The 18,407-nt window shown below is 37.1% G+C and overlaps 3 protein-coding genes and 1 pseudogene across 5 annotated transcripts in view; 2 read left to right on the plus strand and 2 right to left on the minus strand.

Annotated features, from left to right (window-relative positions):
* Positions 1-18,407, minus strand: part of LOC139985122 (NLR family CARD domain-containing protein 4-like) — a 346,343-nt gene that overhangs the window by 265,591 nt on the left and 62,345 nt on the right. The window lies entirely within an intron of this gene.
* The window catches only part of LOC139985144 (uncharacterized), a 125,661-nt gene that overhangs the window by 58,471 nt on the left and 48,783 nt on the right, over positions 1-18,407 (plus strand). The window lies entirely within an intron of this gene.
* Positions 4,096-4,172, minus strand: LOC139957863 (U2 spliceosomal RNA; annotated as a pseudogene).
* Positions 9,852-17,850, plus strand: LOC139954790 (uncharacterized). Of its 3 annotated transcripts, none has more exons than XM_071954723.1 (5): positions 9,852-10,163; positions 11,016-11,152; positions 13,011-13,092; positions 14,703-14,865; positions 17,144-17,850. In XM_071954723.1, the coding sequence occupies exons 1-5, from the start codon at positions 9,983-9,985 to the stop codon at positions 17,271-17,273; spliced, it is 693 nt and encodes a 230-aa protein (XP_071810824.1). In that variant the 5' UTR covers positions 9,852-9,982; the 3' UTR covers positions 17,274-17,850. The 3 variants fall into 3 exon arrangements, with proteins under 3 accessions (XP_071810824.1, XP_071810823.1, XP_071810825.1); XM_071954722.1 differs by having other exon boundaries at positions 9,853-10,163; positions 10,971-11,152; XM_071954724.1 differs by lacking the exon at positions 9,852-10,163 and adding an exon at positions 10,321-10,369 and having other exon boundaries at positions 11,012-11,152.

Genomic DNA, 18,407 nt, shown 5'->3' on the forward strand with positions numbered 1-18,407 from the left:
GCATGAGATATCCATACATACACGTTAAATTAACATGTAGTATTCAGTGTACAGTCAATGCATGAGAAATCCATACATACACGTAAAACATGCAGTATTCAGTGTAGAGTCAATGCATGAGTTATCCCCTCAATACCCCCCCCCCTCCCCTCCCCAACTTCTCTTCATCGACATAGATGACACACCAATATTAATGTTCTTTTTGCGCTCATGTCATTAGTTTAGGAATAGCTTAGGAATAATAAGTGTGAGATATTTAGTGCAAAACACATTAATCCAGCTTCATAGCTTAATATATAACATATATATATAAATAAATGTACTTCGGTACTTTGTGCAATCATGTTACCGTCAACATAAGAAAATCCAGGGGGGGGGGGGGCAAAGACACAGTTGTACAAAATAATTATTAACCGGTTTATAATCACCCGATTTACCGTCATTAATTAAACTGTTTTTGTCAGTTGTCTGGGACTAAGGCGGGGGGTGGTCTGGAGGAGCAAAGAGAGGGGCAGCATTGTTCTGAAAGGAGTCTCAATAAGTACAAGCTCAACCATTTCTTGGTCTTGGGTGGGTCCTAGGAGAGGTGCAGCATTGTAAATGGGTTCTAAAAGAAGTCTAAATAAGTACAAGCTCAACCATTACTTAGATTAAGGTGGGGAGACTTTTCTCTTGTTTTTGTGGGTTGGCTTCGGTGGATGGGTAAAGGAGTGCGGCGAAGCCCCCGTAAGCTGCAGCATTTCAGATAGTTAATTACCTCAGCTGGTAGTGCTGGGGCACATAAATGCCAGAGAGTAATTTTAAGCCGCACCGTTTCTTGGACTTCTTGTTCTCTCGTAGCAAGTTTAAAGCACTAAAAATACATTTTAGAGAAGGCATATATGTCTCCGATATGTATTCTAAGCCCTGGTGGGGGGGGGGGGAGGCTGGGACTTCAGCTGTGACAATTTTCCTATACTCAGTTCTTTAAAGCAGAAAAGCGCACCGGAATATAATTAAGCCCGTACGGTGGTCCAGGGGCCAAGCCTGTGGAAGATCGTCCATATAGTCAGGGGCGAATGCCCCCCCCCCCCCCATGAAGGACTCAAATGGACTGCTGGCGCCCTTTTAAGCTTTTACCACTTTTTACTTATTCGCGATTATTGACTTTTTTATTGCACTCTCATCTACCTATTGACATTTGTCACATTTTGTTTGAGTAATTTTCTGACAAAATGCTCTAACTGCGGTCTTTATTTTATCGGCACTTTCCTTGTACAAAGCTATTTTCAGAAACTGTACGCAGTGGCTGAAATAGTAACCAAGACCAAACTTTAAGTCGACATGCAGGTGTGTTGATTAGTGCAGGTTACAACAGGCACAACAGGCATTGTAGATCAGGGCTAGGAAAACATGAGCACTCACAAAGATACCACAGGGATTGTGATTAAGCGCATGTACTTGCAATACCCATATATACTTCCGAGTTGTCACAAATGGCGATGACACATATATATTCTTCGATTATCTGCAAATTAGCAAGGACCGGAAAGGGTCATTTCCGGCGATCTAGGGCGTATCTTTTCTCCCAAAAAAATTCGGTACGCTCCGCGCCAACCTGTGGTGGCGCTCAGTGTCAAAAGCGCCGCTACAGACAATCCTTGCCCCCCCCCCCCCGACCAATACCTAGCTCCGCCACTGGGCCAAGCCCCGGAGCCTGTAGCATTGGGAGAGAATTCTTACTCTTTTTTTTGCTACTTTGGTTTTCAAGGACGACAAGTCTCAAAGTTGCATCATTTCAACACAATATAACATGAGCGGACCTACCGTTCCAAGTAATCCTCTAGAGCTTTAGGGACTATATAGATCAGAAGATATATAAATGAAAATCGTAATGAGTTGGAAAATCAAGAACAGTGAAAAAACTTCCAGCCTCCACCGGGATATATGCAGGGATGTGCCCAGGTTTTCCTGAGTGCCAGGAATACTGATTGTCGTCCTGGGGGAAGGGGCGATTGTTGAAGATGCTAAATGCTGACACTTGTGTAGCTTTTAAACACTTACACAAGAACTAGATTTTGCTAACAAATTACATTTTAAATTTTTTTAGTGAAATATATTACGTACCTGGTAAAAGTTATTAGTTTGTTTCAAAGAGATTTTACAAGAGACCGATTGAGAGCCGTTAGTAATGTTTCGTAACTGATGCATTATTAGTCTGTATAATTTTGGCACAGGCTTCGCCCAATTTATGTTGAATATATTGTTGGTAATGTCGAGATTTTAGATTAAAAAAATGCAGGCGGGATTCACGATTTTTAAGACAGTGCTGGGCGGAATTTTTTAGTGCTGGGCGGGGCCGCCTACTTCCGCCCGGCGTGGGCATATCCCTGTATATATATATATATATATATATATATATATATATATATATATATATATATATATATATATATATATTTGAAAACGTAATGAAGAGGAAAATCTAGAACAACGAAAAAACTTCCAGCCTCCACCGGGATTCGAAAAGCCTCCCGGTTTGTACGCGGACACCCTAACCACTAGGCTATGGACGCTGATTGTATGTCCAGAGGTTCGAAACCGGCAAGGAAGTTCGTTATTCCACTTTAGGTATTTGTCACCTGTATCGAACAATACTAGTTCTGTTTTTGGTGACATATTTTGCCTTACTCTAGATATCAAACATGATGCTAACCAACTCGAAATCATTTGTGATTCCTAAAGCCGGATCTCGAAAGAGATACTTCGAACAGACTTTATGTTTATGCAATGGAGGTAAACGACAAAGGCAAATGATTATATATAAATGAAAATCGTAATGAGTTGGAAAATCAAGAACAGTGAAAAAACTTTCAGCCTCCACCGGGATTCGAACCACGGGCCTTCCGCTCTGTACGCGGACACCCTAACCACTAGGTTATGGACGCTGATTGTATGTCCAGAGGTTCGAAACCGGTAAGGAAGGTCGTAATTCCACTTTAGGCATTTGTCACCTGTATCGAACAATACTAGTTCTGTATTTGGTGACATATTTTGCCTTACTCTAGAGATCAAACATGATGCTAACCAACTCGAAATCATTTGTGATTCCTAAAGCCGGATCTCGAAAGAGATACTTTGAACATACTTTATGTTAATGCAATGGAGGTAAACGACAAAGGCAAATAAATATATATAAATGAAAATCGTAATGAGTTGGAATCAATATATCAATATATATATATATATATATATATTTATATATATATGTATATATATATATATATATATATATATATATATATATATATATATATATATAAATATATATACATATACACATATATATATATACATACACATATATATATATTTATATATATATATATATTTATATATATATTATATGATACTATTTTTGTATATATTTGACATGTTCCTTGACGTAATGACATATTGTATTTTGTTTCGACGTGTCCATATGAAATTGTAACATGTTGATATCAAATTGGACATTGACACGTTTGGCTCTCCGTCACATTGACTCACTTGTAGTTGTTGAGATAATGTGTTTACAAGCTAGCAGACACATCCACAAACACACACGCACACCTGCCCTCCCCCAACCCACGCACACGCAAGCCAACCTGATAACATTGGTGCTGTGCTACTACCAAGGAACCAATCAAATCATCCAGACATTAATTTTCTTTACCTTGCTGCAATTTAATTCAAGTAGAAGCACTTGAAGCATTTTTGAAGATTCGTTTAAGTAACATGTATTGACCTTTTACTTTCTTGTATTTAAATTCATATTGATGTATATGTTTTTATATTTCTTAGTCTTTGGTTCTTTTGTTTATGAATATTTAAAATGTTGTAATGGTGATAATTCAAAGGAATAATATATGCGCCGGATTTTTTTAATGAATTCGAGTAAGATATTTTTTTACGGAAGCTATAAGTGAACATATTATTTGTTTAACGGTGTAGCAATATACTTTTTAAGAAAAAGTCACCCAGGAAAGAACCTGGGGACGAAAACCAAACTACCAAACGACTGATCCGCTCTCAGCCCCAGTCCCCTTGCATCGGGACTGTGACTGTGTGATCATCGTCAGGTGTGCATCACCATTCCCCTCGAAAGGGAACAGATACTACACATGATCTTAGCCAAAAGGCCGAGAAGCGACATATATACCTTATGTGTAGCAATATTATTGTAGGAACTATGAATATGACCGCTTGTAATTAGTCTCAGCAGGTGATACGAATAGAATCAACTACAGTCCCAATTCTTACTTGTATAAGAAGGTGAAGCTGGTATGTGCATCTGTCATGAGATATGTAACAGGTCTGATTTAAGTTCCGATGCTGGTTAAAAAGTTATACCAGGTTTTTAATGAGTTCAAGCATCTATCAAAGTATTCATCAAACTGGTGAAAACTATTAAGTGCTATTTGATGGTGATTAAGTTGATATTGTAAACGTAACCAGCTATGTTAATGTCACATTCGTTAAGTTCAAGGGGGGCGGAAGTATCATTCCGCCCCCCCCCCCCGCTCCGCGAGTCAGAAAACCCCTTTTTCATTTCCAAATGAGAAAAAAATCCCATCAGTCTTCAGCCCCCCCCCCCCCCATTCAAAAGTACCTTCCTACGCCACTGGTTAAGTTAGTCTTGTCATCCAACCATTGCTGTAAATGCATCGTCCAGCTTCTACAAAGGAGAGTCTACTGCACATCTAATATGCTTTCACAAAATGCAGAAGGCAATATACGACAAAGGCTTATAATCTTTATATCTGTGACGCAGTATCTTAAAACATTCGGTGTCATGTGCGTGATATTATGAACAATGTGTACGTATACAGCGTTAAAAATACGTGTCTAGTTATTTGGCTACCGTGGTATCTAGACAACAGTCTTGTTGTGTAAATGTGCGTGGAAAGTGATTTAATCACAGCTCTACCGAATAATCGGTAATGCTTTACTTTACAGAGCGAATCTGATGCCACTAAAATAATATCTTTGCAAGATCTTCTTTTACATTTTATTCAAAGAACGAATAAAACAATAATGTTACGTATTTCAAAATAGTCAAGTTACTTCCATTTTATCAATAAACGTACCACCCCTTCCTTCATTTATACCAAACGACAAAATTTGCATTCTGCATTTGCATTCTGGAAAACGGTGAGTCTGATGTTCACAAGCAATTTCGTTTATCTATGCACTTCACAAACAAATGATAGGCAATAGAAACCACTTTCTGATATGATTTTATAACCACACAAAGAACAACAATGTTCAAGGGCGTAGGAACCGGGGGGGGGGGCTGGGTGGCGCCAGCCCCCCAGTGAAAAATATGAGTAGGCGGAAGTATCATTCCGCCCCCCCCCCCCGCTTTGCAAGTCAGAAAACCCCTTTTTCATTTCAAAATGAGAAAAAAATCTCATTTGGAGCACCAAATTGCATCTAAGGCCAGGTGAAAATGCAAAATTATTTACAAAATGAAGTGGGTGTTCGAAGTGTGCTATATTGCACCAAATCGCATCTGAGGCCACCTGGAAATGCAAAAAAAAAAAAAAACCTCACCTTAAACCCCTCCCCCAGGCCGGCCATCAGTCTTCAGCCCCCACTCAAAAGTACCTTCCTACGCCACTGACAATGTTAAATCGCGCTGCTTCGCATCGGTCACCATCCGTTACATTACCGCAGTTCATCCTCATTTCTGATACAAACTACAGGTATTTAATGTCCTATACACATTAGTGTACGTGGAACCGTCGCAGAAACATTTACCTTGATAAATTTGAGCTAATAATTGAGTAAAGATTGAACTTAGAAGAAAGAGTTGGAAAAGTAGACTTCTACAATTTCTGTACTTTACGATGTTTTTGCTACAATCTGCTGGTGGTAAACTTGACCGTTAAAGGAATGAGAAGGACTTGAAAACATAATGTTACTTCAGTCCACCAGGGAAGATTAGGTTTTGTATCAACACATATCTATGGCACTACATATTTGGGTCACCAAATTATTTAAATCTGGTTAAACAACAAATAGTTCTCTGATTAGGAGCAGTCACGTGATTGTGACAACACAAAATATCTGGATATCTTAGTTAGTTGCAGGGTATCCAATAACTCTGCGAATATTTAATGGTTTGGTCAAAGTTACAACCTATGACGTGATAGGCAGCTTTAGTAAAGGAAGACCAACTTCTCCTTTACACCAGAGAAAACGAAGAAAATGAACATAACCAGTGAAAACCAGGGAGCCTGCTACAAAGACCATTATGCAAGGGCATAGCTACAGTAAGCTACAGGGTCGGCTAAACGGACTGTTGCTACGACAACTGTATGTGCTATGATGAGTATTTGCCCCGAAAATAAATGAACATAAACAAGAACGTTGCAACATGATTGACAACATTCTACGGTTTCATATTTAATGTACATCGATACGATGAAGTTAAAGCGGGATATGTTCAGTAGATTCCTTTAAGTGAAGACATTATTTGATTTAGATATTTGTAAATGTCATCGATTTCTACTACAGCTAAGTTTTGTTTCAGAAGAATAATACCAATGTTTCACGAGGATGTAGTAGATGTAGTGGTTCTTTGGAAATGTTTAGCAACGTCGGTTATGTCAATTATGTTATTTCAAAAACATACACGCTACTAGTTCTACTAAATTTTGAAATGGTATGCTCGGTTGCTAATTAGGATACCAATGCTCGTGAAAAACTTACAGACTATTTATCTCAAAAATATATTTTTAAGGTATGTATTTCTGTTCACTTCCAGATTGTGATCAGTTTATTTCTACCTTTGAAATAACGTGATACAACAGTTTACGTGAGCTGTTCCTGTATTACTTGGCGCCCTCAACCCATCACCCAATATTAGATAAACAATGAATGAGACTGGAAGGTACAGGTGTTGCAATATTATATCCTTAAAAATTGAAGATAAATATCAAGATACAATAAACAATTAGCCGATGACAAATTATGAATATTAAAATCAGATTACCATTTACCGAGTATACCTCACTCCAACCACCCCCACCCCAACCCCCACCTGACTCCTTCAAAATCGTTTAATGTATAGGTGTCTTATATTCATATTTTATCCAGTGATGACATTTTTTGGTTATCATGGTATCCGTAAAACAGAACAACAAATCGGGTTAGTAGAGCTGCACATACTACAACAGTTTCTTTTTTTTTCTAATTTAGTGGCATTTAACATGAAGGCAATAATCACCACTCACCCTACCTCCCCTTTTTAAAAAAAAGAAAGCAAAAAGCAAAAAAAAAAGGGTATTAGATCGGAACACTTGCAATGTCATTAATGAAAATAGCTCCTGTTCCCTTCATATATATATTAATGACCAAGACCATGACAAGCATTACCATTCACAAGAATATACTAAAGTGGTTTAAAATAAATTCCAGACCCGTCCTTTCATTATATCTAAGCCTGCTGGACCCACACACTATGTCAGTTACGTATACACTAATATGGATAAATAAGAATTTAAGCAATTGTTGCTTCAAATCCCCTAAAGAAATTTAAGGACAAAGTTAATTAACGAGCAAGATTTAAATCCAAAGGATGAATACCGTAATGGATATTTGTGTTGTTTCTTCTACAATCTGCGGGTAACAAAATTGGTCGTAAAAGGAGAGATAAGGACCTTGAAAACAAAATGTTACTTTTTTTTACCAAAATCACACCAGCTGGTTAGATGAGAGTAGGCATGGATTTCAATGGCTTGGTAACGAACAAATAAAACATGCGATTAATTTGTGGGACACAATATTGTCTGAATTTGATTAAACGATAAATAACTTACTAGTAAGTAGCAGTCATTGGTTGTAACAACATAACTACATATCTTAATTAGTAACAGAGCTATCCAGTTATGTTCGCACATTATATGGATTGTTCAAAGATATGACGTATTACGTAACATGAAGCTTTATTTAATTTTATTAAAACGTCTACCCAGTGACTTAATTCTCAACTTTATTTGAGTTGAACACTAAAAAAGTAGAGAAACCAAGTTAACATACATTTTAGAGTCAAATTTCCCATTCATTTGTTCCTATTACTAACTTCCAAGCTTCCCCATCACCATTCTGTGCATTTGACTACTCGCAAAATACCATAGAAATAGTTTAATTTAATTTGATTAGCCTATTACTAATCAAGACCAACAATCTAAAGTAATATATATTAGTGTAAAAATCATGCATGGGAAACCCACGTCTCATACCAACAGAAACAATTTAAAACATGTCCATGTACAGTATACTTAAAACCAGGGAGTTGGTACAGTAACATGCAGGGTCAGTTAAACGGAATGTTACAACGTAAATCATGAGAATGGCTGTAAACGCAACAGTACGTACGTAATAATACAACGTACGTACGCAATATTATCACGCCAGTACGTTTATACGTACTAATTATCACGTACGTATATAATACATACTACGTACGTAATAAATATCACGTACCGTACGTACCTGATATTATTACATCATAATAGTAATACTATCTCACTGATAATCTCACTGATATGGAAGTTGTACGAGTGTTTTAAATATAGAACAATACATTGGATGGGCTGAATAAGATGCATGAAAACAATGCTCGCATATCAAGACCCTCCCCCCTCCCCTGCCCATTCCATTCTAATCTCCAATTTTCTCTTCTTTCTTACACGGCGATCTGAATTCCGCTTTTCTCTGAATATCGCAAAAGATTACGTTGCACCAGATTGCATTATGAGCAATAGCTGTAAGAAAGGTGCACAATCTCTTACCTGCCATAGACCGGTCCGTAGATTCAGGCGACGACAACCATCAATTCCATTGTTCCATACTGATGAATGAAATAAACGAAATGGATAAAAATGCAAGTGCAATTTAAAACTTCTCTTTTTTGGGGGGAGGGGCGGGATAGAAATATTAAACATTATATTCACCGCATTTATGTTGGCCCTCAATGATACCTTTATATCAGCTGAGAACCAATCTGGTTGATTCTTTAAGTTTGATTTTATCAGTTTACTATCATTATCATCTGTATAATATATAGGATCAGTTTACAATCCTTATATCTCAGTAAGATTACCGATCAGTTTACTATCATTATCATCTCAGTTTTATACCTGATCAGTTTACAACCAATATCCTATTAGTTACATAAACAATCATGTTAGAATTGTTGTCATCTCATTAGGATAACTGATCAGTTGTACACTTATCCTACATAACCCATGTGAAACAATTCAAATTGGAGTGAATATTGAAATAAATTAAGAAAACAAATCATGATAGTCGAGCATTTGATGCTCAGATCAAGAATAATCATCCATGAGACGATGAACTGATCAGAGAACACTCAACATCAGTGACGTCATCACAGATCATGAAAGTCAATCATTTAAATGTTGATCATAAAAATATATAGTCTCTGGATTTATGGAGCTACAAGCCTAGACAAATCATCGTCATAATCACGTGATTACATTTCCAATGTCCTGAGAGTATGTCAGTTGTGTAAACTAAGGTTTATATTTCTTGTTTCCAGTCACTTTCTTAGGTATGTTTGTTTTCAACTGTATGAAGACTAGATACATCAATCTCTCTACTAGTACCTTATATGGAGGAGGAAGGCATGTATATTCTAACATCGTGTTATTATGACTTGACATGCACAATTATAACATTGAACAATAACGCTGTCCAAATTTCAGAGAAATTTTATGAAACCTACACTGTAAAAAATAACGGCGTCTTTTACAGTATTTTACTGTAGAATGTTACAGCAAAACGCTGTTCCCGACAATTACAATAAACGCCTGTTAGTTCGACCATTTTTAGCGCGCGCTACTACTGTAACTTCGCGATCGTAACAGTAGAAACTGTATATTGCTTCATATGGCCGCTCCCGGCGTACAGATTAGCGCATGCCCATTGCAGTATGACCCTGTGCGCTTTTTCATTGGACTATCAAGTGAACAAGTATCGTCTGACACCTGTGTCACATTCTTCTCTAACAAGATGTGTAACGTCGATATCGGGAACTGTACTGTACATGGTACACGTTGATGTATTACACGATCCACAAGGGCTACTAGTAATACTTTTGCAAGCGGGAAGAGGTGAGAATTTAACAGCTTTCTGAAGTCGCTTTGTGTGTATGATTTGTTGCGAGAACTACTCAGATAGGCAATATTATTTACGTGAACATAAGACTATTCGTTTAAAGACTGCTTAAATCACGTACAAGTCTAGGCCCAGCTTAATTGGTCGTAATGGCACTGTTGTTGAATCCCGTATGTCGGTAGCCTATCACCGTGTAGAACAGGTTAATCTAAAGGCCTAACCTAAGCATTAATGTAACGGTAACATAAAACATTCAGTATCAGTTATCAGTTTAGTTTAAAGCTAGCTAAGGCATAGTAGAAAAAAATCAGGAATTGTTAAAACATTGCCAACGTGTTGGACGACATTTCAAGTGAGTTAGAGGTCGGTTACACCATGGAGCTATTATAGCTCCATGGTTACATTAATCAGTAGGCCTAAGCTAGGCCTACGTTTTCGTTAGGCCTCTACTCAATATAGGCGTAGCTAAACGTTAGTTGTGACCAACACTACCCAGGAATTAGTATGATGGTGGTCACCAACTTCGTGCATTTTAGCCAAAAAACTGGCTGTTACTGTTAGGCTACTTCGCAATTCCTTTACCCAGGCAAATGCTCTCGGCGATGCAGAATGACTCCTAGGCCTAGGCTAGCTAGAACTTAGAAGTAGTAGAGGCCTAAGTAGACCTGTCAGTTTAAGTAGCCTAGGCCCTATACAGTACTACTGCTAGTACTAGGCTAGCCAGATGTTTCCCTGGGACCTCTGGCGATATTTGATAACCTCTCATTCAATTCTGTAAGCCACTCTGCTCCTCCAAACTCCAGGTTTTTCCAGCCCCCAACACGTCTTCTTTTTCACTCCCAAGAAAGAGCTGTTACCTACACTCGCTAGCATCAAGAGAGCTGAAGGAGTGCTTGGGAATGAAACACCTGATGATCCTGGACTGATCCTCATGGTCATGGATTATTTTTTCGAAAAACATGATGGGGTATTTTTAGTAATGGAGGTAAGTTGGCAATAATACACTTTAAAATTGTTTTGATGCTGTTCATATACTAACCCATCTCTGCGCAATACTATGCTTCAATTAGCTTTGACACATGTGTTTAAAACTATCACAATATTACAAATGTCCTGAAGAAAGTAAAGAGCTCTTATCATGGCACAGTATGTTTAGCATTTAATCCAATTAATTGTTCAGATCCACAACACCTTCGTAATTGCTCGATAAAACCATGTGCCTATGGTAGATGAACATGTAATATTACTTCAAAGTAGTTTATGTCAGCAAATTTCTTTAAAGTGAATTGCAGGCTACCTAATCTTCTAATTTGCTAAAGCCGATGTATTACTGGTCAGTGTATCAAATAGATGGATATTAGCACCCTGTAAAATAGAATAGAAGAATACTGTGCATTGCCTTAACATTCAGTGCAATTTTGGCATTAAGCAACTGTTGATTGCTTGGCAGATTGCAGGAAAGGTTACACGACACAATACCAGCCAATCGTAGGTAAGATCATAAATGTATGGACATTCTCTGTGAGGGTTATAGCGTTGATGTTAACAGCTGAACTTGCAATGGACCATCAAATTTCTGAACATTCTACCTGTACATGATAAAAATAATGTTGCATTTTCACTATGAATCTGTTACAGTTTCCAAAGATGCATGTTATTTACCAAAGGGTATACTTTAAATTTTATAAGTTTGTAAGTTTAAATCTTTAAGAACCCCTGCATGGGAAACTAATAACAGCAGGAATACTATTTACGTATAAAGTGAGAACTTCACAAAAAGGCAAAAGGAATCTATGCAGTCATGACTGCTTGTGTGTGAATGTTCGAGCCGCCTTGGGTCATAAACACCATATCCCACCATGTACACATTGCATCAAGTTCATACTTGGTAATTAGATGCCCCTTAGTAAATTCTCAGATGGCATTGCTTTTGGGGGGAGGTAATAGGTCACTCGGGGCCCGCAGTGGTCAAAATATGACAACCATGTAAATAAGCTTCCTCAAGAATAAAAGCTTCAGTGAAGATCGATGTGGTATTTCAGTGGTTTTAGTAGAGGTCAAAGGTCATTTGAGTTCAACTTATGTAAAAATCTGAAAACCTTTTAAACATGTTATCTCACCTTGTACAGCTTTCATGAACTTCAAACTTGATAGGTAGATACCATTTAGTAAAATCTGGGCCAGTTTTGTTTTTTGGAGAGGTAAAAGGTTAAAAAAGGAATCCTAAAAACCTTTCAAATGAACTAACTCAAGTGTAAAGCTTCAGTGAATGTCAATTTTGGTATGTGCATCCCCTTAGTACTTGTCTTCAATTGTTTGTGGTGGAGGTCAAAGGTAATATGAGGTCAGCTGAAGTCACATTCTATAAACCTTGTAAACATGATATATCACCATCATACTTGGTACATATATGTCTTAGAAAGTACTTGGTTTATATTGTTTTTTGTTATAGGCCCATATACAAGAATTGTAACATTGACAGATCTTAATCTTAGCATGTGGATGCCTCCGAAGATCAAAATGTTAAAAATGTGATCAGGTTGTGTGATCAATGGGTGTCACTGCAGTTTACTATGTCTATAGGCACACTGGCCACTGTCTTTGCATATTAAAGAGCATTGAATTGTACATAGTTGATACCACTAATGGGGTTTCCAGATACATGTTGCAACTATTTCAATCACTTCATTATCATAAGGATCATTAAGAATTCTTTTCACATATGTGACCTACACTGTATGAAAAATTCCCCACACATTGATTTTAATTAATTGCTGTTAAACTTCTGAATGTCAAAGGAATGGTGGAGTTGATTTGTAAATGTGTTGACTTCAAATTTTCAGATTACAGCTACAAAGGCTGATGCTGAGGGGAAGCTTCAGTTGGTGCCCTCCACAGACTCCACACCTGTTTTAATATCTTGTGGTAAGTACATACAGTACCTACTTGCTTTATGTTACATTATTCTTTATGCTGAAAGTCCTCTTTTCCAGATTTAGCATAAGTATGTATGTTTGTGTGTATGTATCAATGTCGACCTTGGTTACGACAGCAGATCCTATATTTGGCATGTGGCTTCCCCATTATAAGTACAGGCACCTTATTGTTTGTTCTGGAGGTCAAAAGTAATGTGTGGTCAGCAAAGGTAAAAATTTGAAAACCTAAAAAAAAATGACTTCTCCAGAACCAGAGGGTCAGGGGAGGTCATGTTTGCATGCTAGATTTGTCTATTAATGAGTAAACTATTTACACAATTTCGAAGCAATTCCTAGGTTTTTTAACTACATAGTGCTTGTAGCTAGGTTATGACTGAAGTGAATGCTCTTGAAGCAGGTGGCAATGATTAAGTTACAAGAAGAATATTTGGAATAACAGTTCAAGACAGCTTTAATACTCAAATTCTCACTATTATCATGGAGAGAATGGCACTCAGGTGAACCTTAATGGTCATATGCTTCTTGATATTTCAGTAAATAAAAGAAAAAACAAATGCACTGAGCATATTGTTTCACATTACTGTAGGTCAGGTTCTTAAAATGAGGAAATTCAGTGGTTCACTCCTAGCAAGGTCTCTCTTCACAGATAAGAAAGTTTTATCTGATTTGACTGGGGCTTTATTGACTGGGACACTATAGTGGCCCCAAAATGCTGGTTTTGCTTAAGTGGCAGAATGTGCGCTATGCTGCAGAAAGAAGAAAGGGACACTATACTGGCCAAAATGCTACATTGGCCTGGTTTTCTGAAATGTCACTGCTGCCAAATCAGTGCAGTGAATCTCTAGGGCCTTTTGTAACGTACTTTGGCAAGAGGTCTCTGGGAGCCATGATTATCTGATTTCTTCAGAGCAAGTAACCACATGCAGGGTCTTCACTCTGGTTCATGCAGGTGAAAGCTCGATTAAGGTCCCCAGAGTTCAAAGGTTTTTTTTTTACAAATGATAGCTTAATATTGTGAAGCTGAAAATATTCCAAATGTAGCTGAGTTGCTATTGTTTGCCTTTTGGTTCAAACTTGGTGTATTAATTGCCAGTATAAAATGTGAATGCAGGACGAATGTTACCGAAGGCTGGACTGATTTTCTGCAAGCAATTCATGGGTCAAACCTGGTATAATAATACCCATGAAAGGACAAGTCAGAGTGAGGTTTTCTGTGTAGGGAAAAATATTTAATCCTACTTCCATACATCATGTGACAATGATTCATTTTGACTGGGGGCTAGAGAAGTCCACTATTTTATTCTCCAAGTATGAACTTCTTGCTTGATGCTTAAAGGGACAGTACAGTAAACCTGAAAATGCTGCATGTGCTACAGTGGCCATAATGTTTCAAAATTTAAACACACAGTTTCACAATTTTTAAAAACATGACTTGTATTTCACTCATTAATTTGCAAAATATTATTAAATATGCAAATCTGGTTACTAAGGCCTTTTCAAATACCAGAAAAACATATCTAATGCTTAGAGTTTTACTGGTGTTGTGAAACTGACCTAATTACTTCTGATGCCAAATCTCCATATTTTTTTTTATCCTAGGAGACATACTCCTTGCAGAACGATACATGCTGGCTATTGATGGGCAGGTGGTGAGCAACTGTGCTAGTTTCATCGGTGGACTTGCAATGCTGTTTGCATCATTTTACATTTTTGGAATACAGTATAGTGCAGGAACGGCTGCAACCATAGACTTCATACAGAGGTATTCTTTTTCCCTTTTGTAGTATATGTCCATGTTCAGATTATTATAAGACTGTCTCATGATGGGTATCTTAGACATTATCAAATGTGGTATGTGGATGAATGACATTAAGTACTTGTGGTCAGTAGGATTTTAATCTGCTACAGTATGTGGATGTACTGCTTTAAGTTCTATAGGCCTATGTTCTTCGTAGATGTCAAAAAGATATCAAAATGTGACAAATTTAAAGCACAGTATCTCAAAATCGACCAAGTTTGACAAACTCGTTTGAAGAGCCTCTACAGGCATCACCCAGGAAAGCTGCATGAATGACAATTTTAAAACGACCAATTATAAAAGGCAGTGAACCATGTTTACATGACTACAAATCATCTAAAATTGCAAGTGCCTATAAAATCTACTCACTAAAAGTCTAAAACCTGATTCTAACATTTCTTGAATTAATACCAAAAGAGCATTAATTTGGCCCAAACAGTGGCAAAAAAACATGTGCTACACTTTTCGTATGAGAGAGAAAGCTAAGGGTAGCAAATTTTCTTGTTTTTGCATTTTGGCCCACTTTTTTTTCTACACTTGCACCTAATTTCTGCACTTTTGATTTCTTGCTAAAAGACAAAGGAATCTATGTGATGGTGTGTTCATGTGTATGTGACACTTCCTTGTAAACATGATAACTCAAAAAGTAAACATTGCTTGAAATTCTAATGTGGCAATATATGTGCATTGCTCTTAATGAGTACAAGAACCCTATTCTTTTTGGTTTCAATGATAATCGTTACCTTTGCATATGTGATGGCGTATGTGTGTGTGCGCATGTGTAAGTGCGCATGTGTAAGTGCATTTGTGAAGCCCAGCTTGTAAACACGATATCTTAAAAAGAAAGCATATCTCATATTTGGTGTGTAGGTGGACCACATTAAGTACAAGAATCCTATTACTTTTGGTGGAAATCAAAGGTCATTTGGGGTTACAAGGGGTCAAATTGTGGAAACTTGCAAACATATCTCAAGAAGCGTAGCTTGGAGTGATCTCATATTTGGTATATAGGTGTACCACATTGGGTAGCCTAAGAACCATGTTGTCTCTGGTATTGATCAAAAGTAAGCTGAGGTCAACAGGGGTCAACTTTGAAAACACACAATATATTATGTGATGTATCATGCTGAGTACAAGAAAACTATAAGTGTCCATTTCCGTTATCAGCTGCCATTTCCAATATTGTTTCTCACATCTCAATGCCTTTTGCTGTACTATTTAGATTGAAGTTCATCCAGATATACCTACAGTATGTCACATTCATATAAGATTATGTATGTAACATCATCAAAACCACAATGCAGGTCAACGGGAGTCTGAAAATCTTGTAAACAGGTTATCTAAAAAAAAGAAAGCTGGTTTAATTTTGTTTGTAGGTTGATCTTGGTACTAAGTAGATGATCCTATTCTTTTTTATGGAGGTCAAAGGTCATTTGAGATCTACAGAGATCAAAGTGCAAAAGTTGTAAACACTGTATATTCAGAATTGAAAGTTGGTTAAGCTTCCTACATGATATGTAGGTTGCACTTGAAGAGTAGATGATCCCAATTGTTTTTCGTGAAGGTTAAATGTCATTTGAGGTCAGTCTTGAAAACCTTGTAAATATATCTATAGAAGTACACCTTGGTTAAAAAAAGTGTAATGTAGATTGTCATTGGTGAGTACATGATCCCTACCTTACATCATTGAGGTCAATCAACATTTATGGTCAGCAGAGGTCAAAGTCTAAATACCTCTTAGTCAGGACAGCTCAAGAAATGGAAGTGTGTCGAATACGTCAACTAGATAGTATTTAGATTGCCCTAGGTGAGAAGATGATCCATACTGTTGTTCTGGAGACAAAGATCAAATGGTGAATTTTGCAAAATCTGGTTTCCAAAGTAAATGCTGCTTCACATTCTGGCAAGGGAATCATTTAACCAATTGGAATTCTGGTTGTTAATCTTCAAAATGAGGTCAACTATTGGTTGATTGCATAGAGCTATGCAGCAAATTTCATAGGCCTCCTGGAGTTTCTTAGACAAAACTTTTTGACCTTATGAAACATTGTGTTAGGTGTGTAAGCTTTTGTTTCATCTCTTCACCAGTGCACTGCTCTCTTTGCTTGCAGAAGTGAGTCGGGAGTTTATACAGGGAATTAGAAGTTGGAACCATTCAAAGCCAATAGAAGTTTGCACGGCTTGAATCAGTTTCTTGGTTTTTAAGTAGTTTGTTACTGTTACCTTTTACTGTTACTTTCAGATGTCTGTTCACCATCAACCCAGACAGAGGCCACAAGGCGCAAGCAGCGAAGAGTAGAAGGCATTCTATTAATCCAAAAGTCCTCCATTTCACCAATGCAGTGCAGGATTATAATACACACAGCTTCTAAGCAATGAACTTTAATTTCCAATTACTTAAAAGATTCGTTGTTTCGTGTTTGAACTTCATTCATTTGGATGTCAAAATGTTTTATTGTTCTATTGCCCCCTTTTTGCTTCAATATTCTGCTAAAGGTTTGATCCATTTTACACTATTGATGCTTTGGTATATGTACTGTAGAGAATGGTGTATTTGTACAGTGACATGTCAGAATGCTTCAGTGTATTGTTCAAATAAACTAAATTGTTCAAATAAACACAAAAATGATGATAATGTACTCATTTGAACCATCAGTTTACAGTAAAAACAGTTATGGTGCATTTTACAGTAAAAAGACTGGCAGCAATTCTGCCAACAAATGCCTGTTACATTTACGGGTTCATTTCAAATATTGTAAAATTGTTTACAGTACACTGTAAATAATAAACAGTAAACTGTAAATAATTTTATGGTAAAATGTAACTTTTACGGTTAAAAACTGTAAACAATTTTACAGTGATTGAAATAATTACCGTAAATTTAACAGGCATTTGTTGGCAGAATTGCTGCCAGTCTTTTTACCGTAAAATTTACGGTATTTTTTTTACAGTGTACATTAAAGTCTGTTATCAACAGAAGTGTAAATGGAGACAAACAACACTGACGTGCAAACACATATTAATGATAATAACATATCATGTTGTGTCGTGGTTTGTCTTTCAGATCATCAATAAGGCCGTGACAAAACTACAACACGAACTAAACAGAAAAATCAGCAGTAGTGGTATAACAATTACAATAATTGTTGAATTGAAATAGAACAGACCATTGTAATGTCCCTTTGTTTCTGTTTGTTTACTTCTTCTGATTACGGTATTTGAATGCGAGCCTGGGCTATCGTAGCCGATCTTACAAAGATATCATAATTGCAGTGCACACTCTATTAATAACCGGCCATGTTACCGGGCCAGAACTACCCACCTGCTTTAATTAAAAGCAGGTCCCTAGTTGTACGGTTATGATTCAGTAACAATTCTGAGGACGATATGACAAATGCTCATTTCCAATTAACTCAAGAAACACGTATCTAGTTTGAATAACCACGATAAATTATTTTTTATAATAGACTACCATGGCCTGCAGCATAGGTGCATCCACGGCAGTT

This window comes from Apostichopus japonicus, chromosome 17 (genome assembly GCF_037975245.1).
Source record: "Apostichopus japonicus isolate 1M-3 chromosome 17, ASM3797524v1, whole genome shotgun sequence".
NCBI lineage: Eukaryota > Metazoa > Echinodermata > Holothuroidea > Aspidochirotida > Stichopodidae > Apostichopus > Apostichopus japonicus.

Excerpts from the sequence above, each read along its gene's own strand:
- LOC139954790 (XM_071954722.1), top strand. The coding sequence starts at position 9,983 with ATGACCCTGTGCGCTTTTTCATTGGACTATCAAGTGAACAAGTATCGT. Across the intron at positions 10,164-10,970 it reads ACTTTTGCAAGCGGGAAGAG|GTTTTTCCAGCCCCCAACAC; the intron begins GTGAGAATTTAA and ends TCCAAACTCCAG. Across the intron at positions 13,093-14,702 it reads ACCTGTTTTAATATCTTGTG|GAGACATACTCCTTGCAGAA; the intron begins GTAAGTACATAC and ends TTTTTATCCTAG.